The 16,068-nt window shown below is 48.4% G+C and overlaps 1 protein-coding gene across 12 annotated transcripts in view; it reads right to left on the reverse strand.

Annotated features, from left to right (window-relative positions):
- The window catches only part of SYCP1 (synaptonemal complex protein 1), a 6,803,167-nt gene that overhangs the window by 3,973,551 nt on the left and 2,813,548 nt on the right, over positions 1-16,068 (reverse strand). For all 12 annotated transcript variants that reach the window (XM_078644363.1, XM_078644366.1, XM_078644361.1 and 9 more), the window contains one exon: positions 2,018-2,122. In XM_078644363.1, the coding sequence (XP_078500489.1) occupies positions 2,018-2,122 (105 nt within the window). The remainder of the gene's footprint in view (positions 1-2,017; positions 2,123-16,068) is intronic.

Consider the following 16,068-nt stretch of genomic DNA (forward strand, 5'->3'; position numbering starts at 1 on the left):
CTCACCCCTCGACGGTCAGCATCCTCACTGCATCCCTTGCACTGTGGGCCTCCATCTTTAGTGAGCTGCCTCAGGTCCTCTTGCGACTCCTGTGCCTTCGGCCTCTGGGACCTCTTGAGGGTCATATCTGCTTTGGTACACTCCCCTGCTTGGTGATTCTCTTAGACTTAGCTGGTCCCAAAGACTGCATCTTGTATTCTTCCTTGCCAGTTGGGCTACCACGGCTTGTTGTTGCTCCCGCAGGACACCGACCATCTAGACATCCAATGTAGGATAGGTCGTGCACGGCTCATGGTCTTCCTCAGCATCGCTTGCTCCCCACAGCTGCAGCAACAAGGTCCTCGTCAACTCTCTTTAGTTTCCTGCCAAGGGGAGCCATTGTGCTTCCCTGCCTCCTGTTCACCTCAGAGTGGGATAGACTCTGTCCCCTCTGCTTGCTGGTTCTCCTCTTCAAGAGTATACCCTTGGATTCCACAGGACATCTTCAGAGACTTCTCCAGACTTTTCCAGAGGTCTTTCTTCCTAAGTCTTCCATTGTCGTCTACAGCAGCTTCTGATGTCCATTCACCCAAATGCACCAGCCTCCCTGGTGCAGGGAAGCTAGTTCATGGAGCATACACGGGTGGTGTGGCTCTCCAACTTTCCATCCTCCAAAGGATTTCTTCTGGGTCCTCTGGGAAGGGTTCTTTTTCTTTAAACTGCAACCGCCACCCTGCACACCGTATCTAATGGGTTCTGGATACCTACCTTGGGTGGTTCTGTGTTCTCCAGGTTCCTCTGAGTCCTTTGGTCTGAGTCCTGTTCTTACTTGCAGTTCGGATTCCACTTCTTTACTGTAGGTTTGGTCTACCCCTGGATATCAGTGAATATTTGTGCTATTTACCGTCTCTCTCTTGAGTATTTTCATGTGTATTGTTGATAACTCCGGCTAGGAGATATACCACTGTATTAGTGAGTGTGTCATGTAATAAATAGACTTATTTGTAATATACACTGTGTGGTTCTATTTCATCTAATTTACACTAGTGTTCTAATGTGGGAAAACAAGCTGCTTTCCACTCTTTCACAATAGCCCTGAAGGCTGTTCTCCACAGCTACCACGCTGAGAGCCTAAGGTTATCAAAGAATACTAACATCACCATAAGGGATGCCTGGATTAGTGAAAGGTGTCTCACTCCTTTAAGTGTGCACCATATACTAAGCCAGCCTCCTAAACTATGGTAGAAGGGAACAGGAAGAAGTCACTGCTGCCCAGTGCATCCGATGAATACTTTTGCCAATGGCCAAAATACATCACAAGAAAGCCATATTAGTTCACTTAATAACCTTTCTTAACCCCTTCCATGCTCATGACGGAACGGTTCCGTCATGAGCGTCGGTTGAGCTGTGCTCATGACGGAACCGTTCCGTCATGGTTCCATAAGCCCAATGGAACGTTCAGCACAGCGCAGGAATCTGCGCCGCGCTGAAGCGGTTAAAGGACAGTTGCGATTCTTAGATATTATCCACAAATTAAAATTACTGAGCCTCACCTGCAACCACTTCCATAAGCACGCAATGGGCTGTAGGTTTGAACCCTAGTGGCCACTAAATTATAGCTCTACTCTAGATATTGTTGGTAAAGTGCTTGTACACTTGTTCCTAGTTAGTTACTTCAAGAGAGTATGGTATATACAATTTTCCCAGTCTCCAATAAAGGTGGCCTTACAGGGTACGGAGACGGAGGCTGATCCTAGTGCGTAGTACATAGTAGCATTTTAACAAATAACAAAGATTCACATAACTTAATAGCATGATCATATATTCAAAATCAGAATCCAAAGGAGTCTGAATGTAGGAGAAATATTTTTTTCAAAAGCAACAAAACAACCCAAGTGTAAAATCAATGAGAATGTTCAGAATGGTACGAATGACAATAGTAAGATAAGAAAACACTGCTGTACGTATGCTCTTCTATGACTTTATGCCAACATATTGGAAGTATATCATAGTTGTGAAAGTTTAAACAAATGCATACCTCTTTTTCTCGGATGATATTCGTTAGATCCTGTTGACTTTCTTTCAGTCCTACAACCAAAATATCTACACGTTCTTTTTCATTTGAAAGTTCTTGAATCATCTCCTGTATTAAAGATTATAATTTGAAATGAAAAGTTATTTCATGTCAAAAGATAAAGCATTTGCATATAAACCATGATATGTCTCAATGTAAGGGCTTTCCATACGATTAACAGTCAACCAGGAAACACTTAAATTTTCAAACATTACACAGTTTTAATTATATTTAGGGCCAGATGTAGGTAAATGTAATTTACCGATTCTTAAATACTGAGTCATACCGAATCGGTATTTCAGAATCGGAAAATGAGATGTAGATAAAAAAATCTGTAAAAATTACTGATTCGGAATCACTCGGTATCTGAAATCGGTATTTACCGAATCGATATATACCGACTCTGTAACATCCGAATCGGTAAAACCCATACATTCCAACGGGCCCATGGCCCATAGGAATGAATGGGTTTTACCGAATCGGTATTTACCGAATCGGTATTTATCGAATCGGTAAATACCGAATCGGTAAATACCGAGTCGGAAATTTGAAACTGACAAACATGTGAGCCTGTGAACCAATCAGGAACACCAACCACACCCAATCCCAAAGGTACTGGGGAATCAACCAATCAGAATCAAACACCCCACCCCAGTACCTGGGACTGGCCACGCCCATGCAGGTGCAGAAACCAACAGTCAGGAGAGCAGGAGGACAGACTGAGGAGCAGGCTTCCCTGAGGGATGCTGCTGAGCGCAAAAGGAAGATGAAGTTCAGCCCTTAAGAACTGCAGGTGCTTGTTGCTGAGGTCGTCAGACATTACAGCAAGATCTTTGGCAAACAATCACTGCATGTAGCTGAGTCCATCAAACGCACCACCTGGATCGACATACAAGGCAAGGTAAATGCCATTGGTGTCACCCACCGTGAAATTGACGATTTGAAAAAACGGTGGTATGATCTCCGCATCATCACCAAGAGGAAACTAGCTGCCCACCGCAAGGAATATGCTGCAACAGGGGGAGGAAGAAACGGAGCCCCACGACTCACCGACATAGAGGAGCTGGTGGAATCCACCCTTGAGCCTGAATACATCCACGGCATCGGGGACGCTGACAGCTCTGCAAGAGCTGCAAGGAAACAAGGTAAGATGCAAGTACATTGTCATTAACCCATTTACCTATTCCCCTCACACACTCTGTGTGCCTAGATCATACTCCAGAACAGGTTTTACCAATGTCCTGCAATGCATCGTGGAAAATGTAGTCATGGGTAGATACCTCTGAGCAGTCAGCATGCCATGCAGCAAGGGAAGCAACAGACTACTAGCATAGGCAAATGAGAGACAGGCAAATGTGCTATAGTAGTGTGTTTAATCATGAGACACAGGTGAACCACTCCACTGACACAATGTCCATGTCTGTCCACAGGAGAGTCAATGCGCAGCACAGCAAAGGATAGGGAGAAGAGGAGGGAAGAAGCTGGACCCAGCACTTTACATGGAGGGAAGGAGAAAGAGCAGGCAGCCAAGTCACCTGAGGAGCCTACACCACCACAGCCACAGTCCCCTCTATTATTTGGGAGTCAGGAGACAGGAGCGGCTGCACAGTCCCCCACCCCCACAACTCCATCCCCAGTGCTGGATTGGTCAAGGCGCCTTGATGTGCCCCCTCCCCGCATACTGGAAACATCTGAAGAGGAGGAGGAGGAGGGTGACATGCCCATCAACCCACAGGATTCAGCCGACGCTGAGCAGTTGCCCACTCCCAGAGCTGTGCGGTCCAGTGTCCGAGGACGAAGGCCACGGGAGGCTGATGATGTGCGTGACAATCAGGGGGTCTTCTGCGGACTGGAGGCTACCATGGTCAAGGTACAGCGCCTGCAGGCGAGAGCAATGGTGGGGGTTCAGAGGCAGGCACGCACAACTAACAACAAGCTTGATGAAATAGGCAAGGGCATTGGGGACATATCCGAGAGCATGCAGTCAATGGCATCTGGCATTTCCGACATCACACAGTGCATGACTGTCCTGTGCGACAAGTTGGACAGGGACCATTTGGAGAGACGCAAGGCTGCGGCAGCAGACAAAAGCCCTGAACAGATTTGCTACTGCAACCACCGTGCTGTGCAGACGGTCAGTGGCGATGCAGGATGCCATTGTGCAGTGCTGCAACAATTTATCAGTGGGAATGGCCAGAGTGACCTCTGCAATGGAGCTCATGCTCGCACAACAGACTGCCACTCGAGGCGACACATGTGTGGGGGAAAGTGAGGAGTCCACCAGCAGGAGTGGCGCAAGCACTCCTGTACAAGAAGTATGTAGGAGCGGCAGGCGTCATGCAACTGAGACAGGCCACACCGAGAACATTGACTCACAGCCACACCAGTCCCACCCTGTGGTCCGTGGCCGTAAACATTGACTATGCCCTCCACCCAAGGAACAGGTCACGGTGGTCTTAACCGTGTCAACACAGTCATGAACATTTATGTATCGTGTAACCATTGTGTGGTATTTTGCACTTGCGTAGTGAAAATATAAACTACGTACGTCATTAACTCTGCCTGTCTGTGTCTCATTACTCACTCAGAAATATTGCTGTGTGACCTTAGCCCGTCTCAGTCTCCCATCTGTAGCTGCTGCTGCTACTGTACCATGGGGCCAGTTCTGTGTCATCATCAATGTCCTCATGATGTGTGATCTCCACCTCTGTGCCTTCCTTTGTGGCGAGATTGTGTAACATTGCACAGGTCGCAATGATTTTGCAGCACAGGATTGGGGTGTACTGGCGTGCCCCTCCACTCTTGTGGAGGCAGCGAAACCTGCTCTTTAGGAGTCCAAATGTGCGCTCCACAACGTTGGGTGTAGATCTGTGAGCCACATTGTATCGCCTTTCACTCCTGGTGGATGGGTTGAGGTAGGGGGTGAGCACAAAGGACCGTAGGGCATATGCACTGTCGCCTAGGGGGGAGAAAGAATGACATTAATTGCATGTACATGATACATTGATCTGCTGTGAGTGTCATGGTGTGTCAATGTCACTTACCTAGCAGGTATCCGTTTCCAAATTCTCCAGCAAGTAGGCGTGTGTATATTCCACTATTCTGGAATATGTACGAATCATGGGTACTTCCAGGGAACTTCGCAACGATGTCTGTGATGATGTTCCCAGCGTTGCATATGACCTGTACGTTGATGGAGTGCGTAGACTTGCGGTTTCCGTATATGTGTTCTGTGGCTGCAGGTGGACAGAGTGGTACATGGGTGCCATCAATGCAGCCTATCACGTGAGGGAAGTGTGCCAGTTGATAGAAATCAGTCTTGGTTTTTGCAAGTTCCGCTGGTGTATCAGGGAATGAAATGTAATGCTCCATCCTCTGCATCATGGCGTCAAGGAACCTCCTGAAGAAGCGGGACAGGCAGCTCTGGGACACACCACCCACTGCAGCTATCACACTCTGGTAGCTCCCGGAGGCAAGCAGGTGTAAGCTACACAGCACCTGCACATGGGGTGGGATGGCGTGGGCCCTGGGTATTGGGTGCTCCAGGAGTGGGTGTAGATCCCTGATCAAGTCCTGGATGGTTTGGGGATGTAGCCTGTACCTCTGGAGTATTTCAGGCTCTGTCAGTTGGAACAGTGTACACTTGTTCCTCCCTTTGCCATTCTCTCTCTTCTGCTGCCTGTAGTCTTTGCCGCCTTGCAATGACGTAGAAAGCCGCCATTATGGTTCCACAGGTGCATTTTGGGACTCTTTTTATGGCCCTCACCTGGTTACCACCTGCATTCAATCCATGGTAAATACCGACTCATAAATACCGAATTTCCGAGGATTCGGTATTTTTGGCCTTTCCTACATCTCCATGGCCATTTTTTACCGTTTCTTATTTACCGATTCGGAAAATAAGAATTCGGTTATTATGAATTCGGTATATTCCGCCTCGGTAAAAATACAGACTCATATTTACCGAGTCGGAATTATACGACTCATATTTACCGAGTCGGAATTATACCGACTCATGTTTTCCGATTCGGTAAATAATATGCTCCTACATCTCATTTCATGGATACCGGTCGGTAACGGCCGAAATTACCAATTTTCGGCCGTTACCGACCGGTATTGGGCTACCTACATCTGGCCCCCAGTCTCTCCTGAGGTCTTCACATTAAGTTAAGAGATAATGGATACTAATGAATCGAAATATTAAAACTAATATAAAATGTCAACAGTAGTGAGAATGTATGTAGCCCCTGTGAAGTGTGCAGAGCCATTGGATTCAGCAGCCTCGAGCTGACTCTACTTAGTGAACCAATTAAATTTTTGTCATGGACAATAAAAATGGTACAAAATATAGTTATTATATATAGCGCAACATTAAAGTCTGACAAACATTAAATGAATGTCTTTTTAGGTCACACCTTTTGCTTTTCATGTCTGGATGACTCTGTTCCCTATCCGTCTTTTGATTTGATGGCTTACCTCCCTCCTAGTCCCAATGCTGCCTGCCTCACATCCCGCACTCTGGGCCCAACTTCAAAGTTAAAGCTAGACTGTGAGAAAGTGGCTTTATATATACTAGACTCGAATGAAGTACAGTGTGTATAGAGTCCACCAACCCCAGAGGTATAACAGAGGTTAAAGTCAGAACTGACCTTACTCTCCAAAGTGGTAGCTTGGTCGAGCAGTAAGGCAGTACCAGAGGACAGTGTAAAGAATTTGTTGTACACACTCAGTCAGCAAAAGGTTTCACACACTCAAGGACTGAACTCCAGGCCAATTGTTTTTATATCCACAGACATAGTTGTTTTATTTTTAGAACCAACAGTTATAAAAATATATTTTTCTGGTTATGAGTACTCTCATGTAAATACTTTGCAAAGGAGCAATAAAGTTCGTGCCCAAAATGATTACAGTATTGGTAGTAAGAAACACATTCCTAAAACACACTCTAGCATTGAGCTCAATGGGTTTTCTACATACAAGTACAGTTGATTACTATATGGATTACTTTGGTAGTTCCAGGACCAGATCTTAGATTCATTCCTGGTGTCTAAGATGAAACCAGATTAGCAAAAACGTTTTAGTTACTGTTGTGTATTTTCATGAATATAAAGCTGTTTTAAAAGTTCACACTTAGAAACTTTTCAATGTAAATTTGACAATGTTATTCAATGGGAGAAAACTCAGATTGCAGGTAAAGTACGATCGCGTTACTTTTGTAACCCAGCACTGGTCTCCTAGGGCCAGCACTGGGGGCTTTACTCAAAACAGGTAGGTATTTGCGTTTTAGTATTTCGTATGATTTTTAAAGAATATTTCCAGTTTTCAAAAGTAGACACTTAGAAGAAATTTCATAGAAAAGCAGACAATGGGTTCCTATGGAAAAAATACAAATTACTAGTAAACCCGCTAGGGATTACTTTTGCGGTTCAGTACTGGGCTGAAAAGGTACAGTACTGGCTTCTCCCCTGATCACAGATGAGTACTTCGGAATTCGGGCTTTGGCTGATTTTATGTGAATATTTCCAGTTTTCACACTTAGTAAATGTTCGAGTCAAAACAGGTCAATATTATCCAATGACAGGTAAGTGAATTACCGGTTTCCAGGTGAGTACTTGGTTGGTGAAGTTAAGGTTCTGGGTATAGACTCAGGGGTCCCCCAGGGTCAGGTAAGTACAGTTAGTTCAATCCCAGCGGCACATGGGCGACCGGGTGCAGAGGTAGGTAGGCCCAATGATATCCAATGAGGGAAAGGGGGCCTTCGGTTGGTGGCTGCTGGCTAGCAGGCCACACAGCTCTGGGAGCTGGGCTCCTAGTCACTTGCTCAGGGCAAGGGAGGAAGTAGTATAGGACAACGGGGTCACAGCCAGTGGCACTCGGGCTGCTGGGTGCAGGGTGCTTTTGAGCCGTCAGGCGCTCAATGTTATCCAATGAGGATCTTGAAAAGGGAACAAAGGCTGCATGCTCGGGGACAGAGACTCTCCAGGGGCGACAAGCACTTCGAGAGGTAAGTTGGGATCTTAGAGCACAGGTAGGTACACCAAAGGGAGGCACAGGGGGCTGTAGGGCGCTGGGTGCAGGGGTGTCTTTGGGTGTCGGAAAAGCTTGCCTTCTGCTGGTCGCGGTTGGGGTGGCCCCTGGTTCTGAGTGAAGGCGTCAGCTGGTTCGTCGAGCAGGGTCTTTGGGCACTGGGCTTCGGGTCCCAGTCGCCGGGTGGGACGTCCTCGTGGTCTTGGTTTGGGTTGACCCGGCCCGGGCTCGGCTGGTGCAGAGTGGGCTGGTCTGGAGCTTCCTGGTGGTCACCAGGTGGGTTGTTGCAGCAGAGCCTCTGCTGCTGGGAGTTCCAATCTTCAAGAGGGTCAAGGCAGGCAGGTTCTCTGGGTGTCCCAAGGTTGCTGTCCGCGGGGTCGCCGGTGTAGGAAGGTGGATATCTGACTATGGTTACACCCAACTTTTTGCCTGGTGTTTTGCTGGTTTCTGACTTAGTTGGCCTGGGATCCTGCTATTCAGGACCCCAGGCTTCCTGCTCTCTCTGTTAAAAATTGACTTCATGTACCCTAGGTACATATCTAATTGGATACTGAGTCACCTTATCAGTCCCTGTACAGTATACCTTAGGTATCCAGGGCATAGGTGTACCCAGGGCCTACCAGGGGCTGAAGCATGTATTATGCCACCCCTGGCTGGCCATCCAAAACTGACACAACTGGCTGCATGACAGCTGGGGCAAGGTGGTGTAATCACCCTTTGCTGTAGATATAGTATACCTATATCTAACCCTAAAATGGACACATATATTCCTATCAGTCACTCCTATGGAAGGCCTTATCAATCCTGAAGGCAGAGTGCTTGGAATTATGTGAGATGGTGCTCTGGCATGAGCTGAGCCCGTTTGCAGCTTGCGGAACCAAGTCCTAATAGCTGTTCCATGATAACGCTATACCATATACTCTTAAGTGCATTATAATCCTCGCGGTTAAATGCTAACTTTGGCATAGCATTATCAAAACATGTCGAGTAAGGTGTCATACGAATTGGAATACTAACCCCTCGCCAATTCTGGTGACGGGGTTAGCATCCCACCCTTCTAGAGGGACACGACATGTATGTAACTGTAAACCCCGGTTAAAGTGAACTCAAGCCTCAGCATCACAAAATGGATGCTGCCACCACAGACACAAGTCTGACCTCCTGCTGCTGGGAGTCCTTCCAGCGAGGGAGGCTCAGACAAAGGGTTTCCTGCCTTGGGAGGTGCTAGCGCCACCCCAGACAGGATTTTGTGTATTGGGTAGGCTCAGGCTGAAAGGAATGAGACATGCCTGGGGCACACAAGGTGCCCTGTGCATACACCGGTTCCAACCAGTTGCTGGGGCACTCCAGCCCCAGCTCTGGCGGGAAACTGGACAAAGGAAAGGGGGTGTAGCCACCCCCCTTCCTGGTCCCACCCAGGGGTGGGACCTAGTCGTAGTGCAGCCCCCTTTAGCCGGATAAAGGTAGGAGCTGGTCCCATTCCAAGTTAGATTAATCTTGACAACTTCCACGAAGAACTCTTGACCTTCGACCTCCTGATCATCAGAAGACTGAAGAATCTCCCCTATGGTCAGGGAGTGACCATCCTGCTTCGCAGGCACCATCAAGCTCCTGTGCTGTTTGCTGCAGAGTCCTTCCATCCCGGAATCCGACGACCCAGCTCGACAAGACCCGGACCTCCAGACCTCTCTGACCTCTACCCACATCCACAGCCCAGCTGGGACCCATGGGTGCGACGAGCAACGTGGAGACGGGCATCTTGAAGAAACCTGCACAGCGCTTCCTGCACGACCCCTGAGGGTTCCTCAAGTGAGTGCATTGGGGACTGAGAAGCCCCACACCGACGCAGCACCTGCACCAAAGACCAGTCCCCCCAGCATCCCCGTGATCTGCGTGGGGCCCTTTTGCCTGGTTGCTGCACTTCCTGTTGTCTGGTCACTTGCCGGCTGGCTTGTGCCCTCTAAGACGACGACCCGAAGATTTCAACACTGCTAGTCTGGTCCCCCAGACTGGCCCTGGCTCCCTTGTAAAAGAGGAGCACCCCGGACCCTCCTGGTCCACACCAGACGCCATCTTTGTTCCACCGCGTGGCTTGCATTAGCCAAGGCCTGTTGTCCAGATCGACGATCCGACACCGCCAACAGCAGCAGACTACGTGGGACAGCTCGTGCCTCCAGCCTGGTCGTGAACAACAGCTCCTGGTCCGCGCAGCTACAGAGAGAAGCGACCCTTCCTTCACCTGAACGCGGCGACAGCATCTGGTCCCCTCCTGGTTCCAACACCGTCACTGGCTAGTGACCAAGACTCTGTCCCCTTCCTTTTCAGGACTTCCTCCTTCCAGTTCCATCCTTGGAACCACCGGACTCCTCCATCTGGCTGCCTGCCAGCAACTTCTTGTTTCAGGCATCACCGGGATCAACAGCAAACCCGACGCAACTTCAACCCTATGCACCCGCAGCCTGTGGGTTAGGTAACTAAAGCTTCTAGGTGCTGAAGTCTGGGTCCACTATCCTAGTGTCCAGGTCCACTGTTGTTTTCCCTCCATCCAGCCGGGTTCGTCCGGAATCCGTAACTTTCTAAACTGTAAGATCCATAGACGTTGTTACGCATCCCGCGTGAGAGTTCCCACTCTGCACGTGAGTCCCGTGGGCCTCCTGCTCCTTACTTACCTAGTTTTTAGCGTAGTCCCAGCGATCCTCCAGCCTCTGGATCTCCTTACAGTATTTTCCTTCCTCGCATTCCATTGAATTGAGTATATGGTTTGTCGTGCCCATAAGGCACTTGTGTAAATATTGTGCGAACTCGTATTTCCTTTTTAGTATTGTCATGTGCTTAGCCCTCTGATCTCATAAAGAGTTCAGAGGTGTTTTTATTAATAAATAGACTGTTTATTTTCATAACAACCTGTGTGGTGTCCTTTCATTTGGTATTCAAGGGGTTATACTATGGTAAAACAGCTGGCTTCACATGCCAAAAGAGATTAGCCTAAAAGACTGCTTTTGTCCACGCTACTAGGATAGCTGGTCTATACGGTTGACTTTACAACCAATCACCATAAGGGTTGTTTGGACTGATACAAGGTGATCACTAGAATTAGTGAACATCATATATCAGGCCAACTTCTCACATTGGTGTGCAGCGGTTGGATTTGAGCTTGCTGTTGTTTTCCCACGTATAATCTTGAAAATATCATTTGAAAAATCACATAGGTACCAAGGTACATATAACAAGCTTAGAAATACTCTGAGTTCTACTGAACCAGCTGTTGTATTAGAAAGGGCCTAGCACACCCTGACTACAACTCTTAGCAAGGGATCAGTAGGTAAACCCATAGTGTAGGTAGGTGCATCACTTACACCACACTAGAAGCATGTCTACCCATGGAGAGTCTTCAGAGACGCCCCTTGTGGTTGTTGACCCTCCACAGGTCACTTCCAGATATGCAGCCCTTAGCTTCCAGGAGATGAGACAATTGTGTACCTCCAGGAAACTAAAACAGGGTTCTAACCCTACCACTCCTTTTCAGTTAGGTATCTTAGAGACATATGATGCTAGAAAAGCTTCTCAGACAGATGGGAGCATGCCAGCCTTAGAAGGGACCCGTGGTGATCCTGACCTCCCTGACCCTGAGGAGGTAGAGGAGGAGGAGGATGAAGAGGTTCTTTCTGGGGATGAGGCAGACAATGGTCCTGAGCTAGTCAGCAGACCTACTAGGGCTAACTTAGACCTACATAGGGAAGGATCTGGGGGGCCCCCAGTACTGACCCTAAGCAGGCCTAACTTTGGAGTTAGAAGAGATAGGTCTCATTCTAGGGACTCCAATAGATCTGTGCACTCTCATGCCTCTGCTCAGAGGAGAATGACTTCTCCCCAGAGGAGAATGACTTCCCCTCAGAGAAGAGAACATGAAGCAAGGATGAAACAGGCTAATCTGGGGATTCAGAGGGAAGAACTTGCCCTTGCCAAGGAGAAGCTTGCCTTTGCTAGAGAGCAACAGTTAAGTGGGGTAGTCCCCACTGGTGGCAGCAATATCCCTAAGGATAAAGACAGGAGTTTTGATACTAGACACCTGAGTAAAATAGTGCCCCCCTTTAAACAAGGGGATGACATCCACAAATGGATGACTGCTTTGGAGAGGGCCTGCACTGTCCAGTGCATCCCCCAGAGTCAGTGGGCAGCTATATTGTGGCTCTCCTTTGATGGTAAAGGTAGAGATAAGCTCCTCACTACTAGAGCTGAGGATGCTAACAATTACCAAGTCTTGAAGAATACACTGATTGATGGGTTTGGCTTAACAACTGAGCAGTACAGGTTGCTGTTCAGAGACACCCAGAAAATTCAGTCTCAGGATTGGGCTGACTTTGTTGATTGTGCCACTAAGGCTTTGGAAGGCTGGTTACTGGGTAGTAAAGTTACTGATTACAAAGGATCGTATAATCTAATTATGAGAGAGCAAGTCTTAAATAATTGTCAGAACCAGTTATTACACCAGCACCTGGTAGACTCTGATCTGACCTCTCCACAAGAATTGGGTAAGAGGGCAGACAAATGGGTCAGAACCAGGATCAGGCCTAAGAACCAAGGTGGTGACCAAAAGAAGGAATCAACCAAGCCTCAAGAGAAGGGTGGGAATACATCTACAGATCAAACCACATCAGGGCCCCAAAAATCCTCTGAGGGGGGTGGGTCCCAGAATCCTTCCAATACCCAGAAGAAACCTTATTGCTATACATGCAAACAGGTAGGCCATTTGAAAACTGACAGCAGTTGCCCAAAGGCCAACAACAATAAGGAAAACATACCCCCAAGTAACACTTCCAAGCCTCCTGTTACTACTAGTAGTAATCCCCCAGGTGGTGGGAGTGCCCCCAAGAATTTGGGTGGATTCACTTTGGGAGTTCCTGGGGACTCTGGCCTAACCAGGTCCCCTAACTCAGATGCTCTTGTCTGTGAGACTGGCATGGGGTTTGCCAACTTCACTGATTGTCCCAACACTTTGGACAAGTACAGACAGGAGCCCCTCATCAATGGTCTGAAAGTTGAGGCCTATAGAGACACAGGGGCTAGCATCACCATGGTGACTGAAAGCCTAGTCCCCTCATGGCAACTTATACCTGGTGCCACATACCAGGTGACAAACATTGATGGAGTGCAGAAGAGTCATCCCATAGCAGTGGTAAGTCTCAGCTGGGGAGGTGTCACTGGCCCCAAGAGAGTGGCAGTGTCATCAAACTTGCCTGTAGATTGCCTACTGGGGAATGATTTAGAGATCTCAGCCTGGGCTGAGGTAGAGCAAGAAACCCATTTTAGAATGGTAAACCTCCATGGTAAGGTTAGTGGGGCAGTGATAGCCACAGCCCCAGTCCAAGATGTCCTCCCTGAACAGGTCAGCAGGGCTGTGATGGTAACAGCCCATACCCAAACTGAGTCCCTTCCTGAAAAAGTTGGTGGGGTTGTGATGGCCACAACCCAAACTCAGACTGATAATAGTGTTGTGAAGCCTGAAACTATGGATCACTCCACTCAAACAGAGAGCATTGAGGAGGAAGAGAAATCTCCCCCTACCAGACTTTAGGAGAGGATCAGCCTCCTCAGGGAACTGATCTTACCCCTTGTGAAGAAACTGCCCCAGAGGTAGTCAGGCCTAGCCTGGCAGAGCCCCTGATGTCAGTGGACCCTTCCAAGGTGAGACCCAGTCTGGAGCAGGTAAACTGCCCCTCTCTACCCTGCCTCAGTCAGCCCAGGGCTGTAGAGGTCAGGGAGGCCAGTGGTGGACCCCAAAGGGCCCCCTGTCCAAAAGAACTCCCCAATCAGCAGATTAAGGGCACTGAAGCTAGTAGTCCTAGCCAAGTGAAAATAAAACAAGCTCCTGAGGGATCCACCTTAAAATTAGTTAGGGACCTCCCACAGATGGACACTGTTGGGCACAGCCAAACCTGGGACCTAAGGGCCCCAAACCTGACCAGTCCCTCCAGTAAGCCAAACAGAGGGACCCAGCCTCCAGCTTTAGGTAGTCAGAGGTTGACCCTGAGAGCATACAGCAACTCAGTCCTGGAAAGAAAGGCATGTATGGTGGATAGTGATTGGAGGAAGTTGAGTCCAACATTAGTGGAGCCTCACTTCAGTACTCCATCCCAGCACCAGCCTTTTACTTTGCCAAAACACACTACAGGTAGAGATTCCCTATGGTGGAGACCCTCAGATACCCTTAGGGTGAGGGATTGCTTAGTGGACCATGAGATGGGGGTAACCATGCCAGTGCATGTACCTCCTCATATGGCCACTCAGGCAATATAGGCTTACCTGGTCAAGGATAGCCTTATCTCCTTTCGTTTGGGGGGGGGGGGGGGTTATGTAGGAAGGTGGATATCTGACTATGGTTACCCCCAACTTTTTGACTGGTGTTTTGCTGGTTTGTGACTTAGTTGGCCTGGGATCCTGCTATTCAGGACCCCAGGCTTCCTGCTCTCTCTGTTAAAAATGGACTCCATGTACCCTAGGTACATATCTAATTGGATACTGAGTCACCTTATCAGTCCCTGTACAGTATACCTTAGGTATCCAGGGCATAGGTGTACCCAGGGCCTACCAGGGGCTGAAGCATGTATTATGCCACCCCTGGCTGGCCATCCAAAACTGACACAACTGGCTGCATGACAGCTGGGGCAAGGTGGTGTAATCACCCTTTGCTGTAGATATAGTATACCTATATCTAACCCTAAAATGGACACATATATTCCTATCAGTCACTCCTATGGAAGGCCTTATCAATCCTGAAGGCAGAGTGCTTGGAATTATGTGAGATGGTGCTCTGGCATGAGCTGAGCCCGTTTGCAGCTTGCGGAACCAAGTCCTAATAGCTGTTCCATGATAACGCTATACCATATACTCTTAAGTGCATTATAATCCTCGCGGTTAAATGCTAACTTTGGCATAGCATTATCAAAACATGTCGAGTAAGGTGTCATACGAATTGGAATACTAACCCCTCGCTAATTCTGGCGACGGGGTTAGCATTCCACCCTTCTAGAGGGACACGACATGTATGTAACTGTAAACCCCGGTTAAAGTTAACTCAAGCCTCAGCATCACAAAATGGATGCTGCCACCACAGACACAAGTCTGACCTCCTGCTGCTGGGAGTCCTTCCAGCGAGGGAGGCTCAGACAAAGGGTTTCCTGCCTTGGGAGGTGCTAGCACCACCCCAGACAGGATTTTGTGTATTGGGTAGGCTCAGGCTGAAAGGAATGAGACATGCCTGGGGCACACAAGGTGCCCTGTGCATACACCGGTTCCAACCAGTTGCTGGGGCACTCCAGCCCCAGCTCTGGCGGGAAACTGGACAAAGGAAAGGGGGTGTAGCCACCCCCCTTCCTGGTCCCACCCAGGGAGGGACCTAGTCGTAGTGCAGCCCCCTTTAGCCGGATAAAGGTAGGAGCTGGTCCCATTCCAAGTTAGATTAATCTTGACAAATTCCACGAAGAACTCTTGACCTTCGACCTCCTGATCATCAGAAGACTGAAGAATCTCCCCTATGGTCAGGGAGTGACCATCCTGCTTCGCAGGCACTGAAGGACTGGACTTTTTAACAGTACCAGCGGTGCCAGGGAACAACACCTATAACCTTCATGGGATACCTGTTTCGGCGCACAAACTACAGAGACACGGGACACTTCCTTCGGCGTCAAAGATTCAAGGTGTATTTACTGGAGGGAACACAGAAGTCACAACAAGTACAACACGTGCAACTTGGGGAGACTGCTTCAAATTGGTTCTGTGGATCGCTCCTTTTATACAGAATTTACTCATAGGACAACATGGTACACAAAAGTTTACAACCTGGTTCCCATAATTATCCCCCAGAGGGATCGCTTTGGTCACTTTGGTACACATAAGGTCCGGAACATAAGTGCGGAAACATTTGGCGGTTCCCAACTGTAAAAACCCATCTTCCCAACATTAGTGAATTCTAATCGGCAGTAAAACAG

The sequence above is a fragment of the Lissotriton helveticus genome, chromosome 5_1 (genome assembly GCF_964261635.1).
Source record: "Lissotriton helveticus chromosome 5_1, aLisHel1.1, whole genome shotgun sequence".
NCBI classification, from domain to species: Eukaryota; Metazoa; Chordata; class Amphibia; order Caudata; family Salamandridae; genus Lissotriton; species Lissotriton helveticus.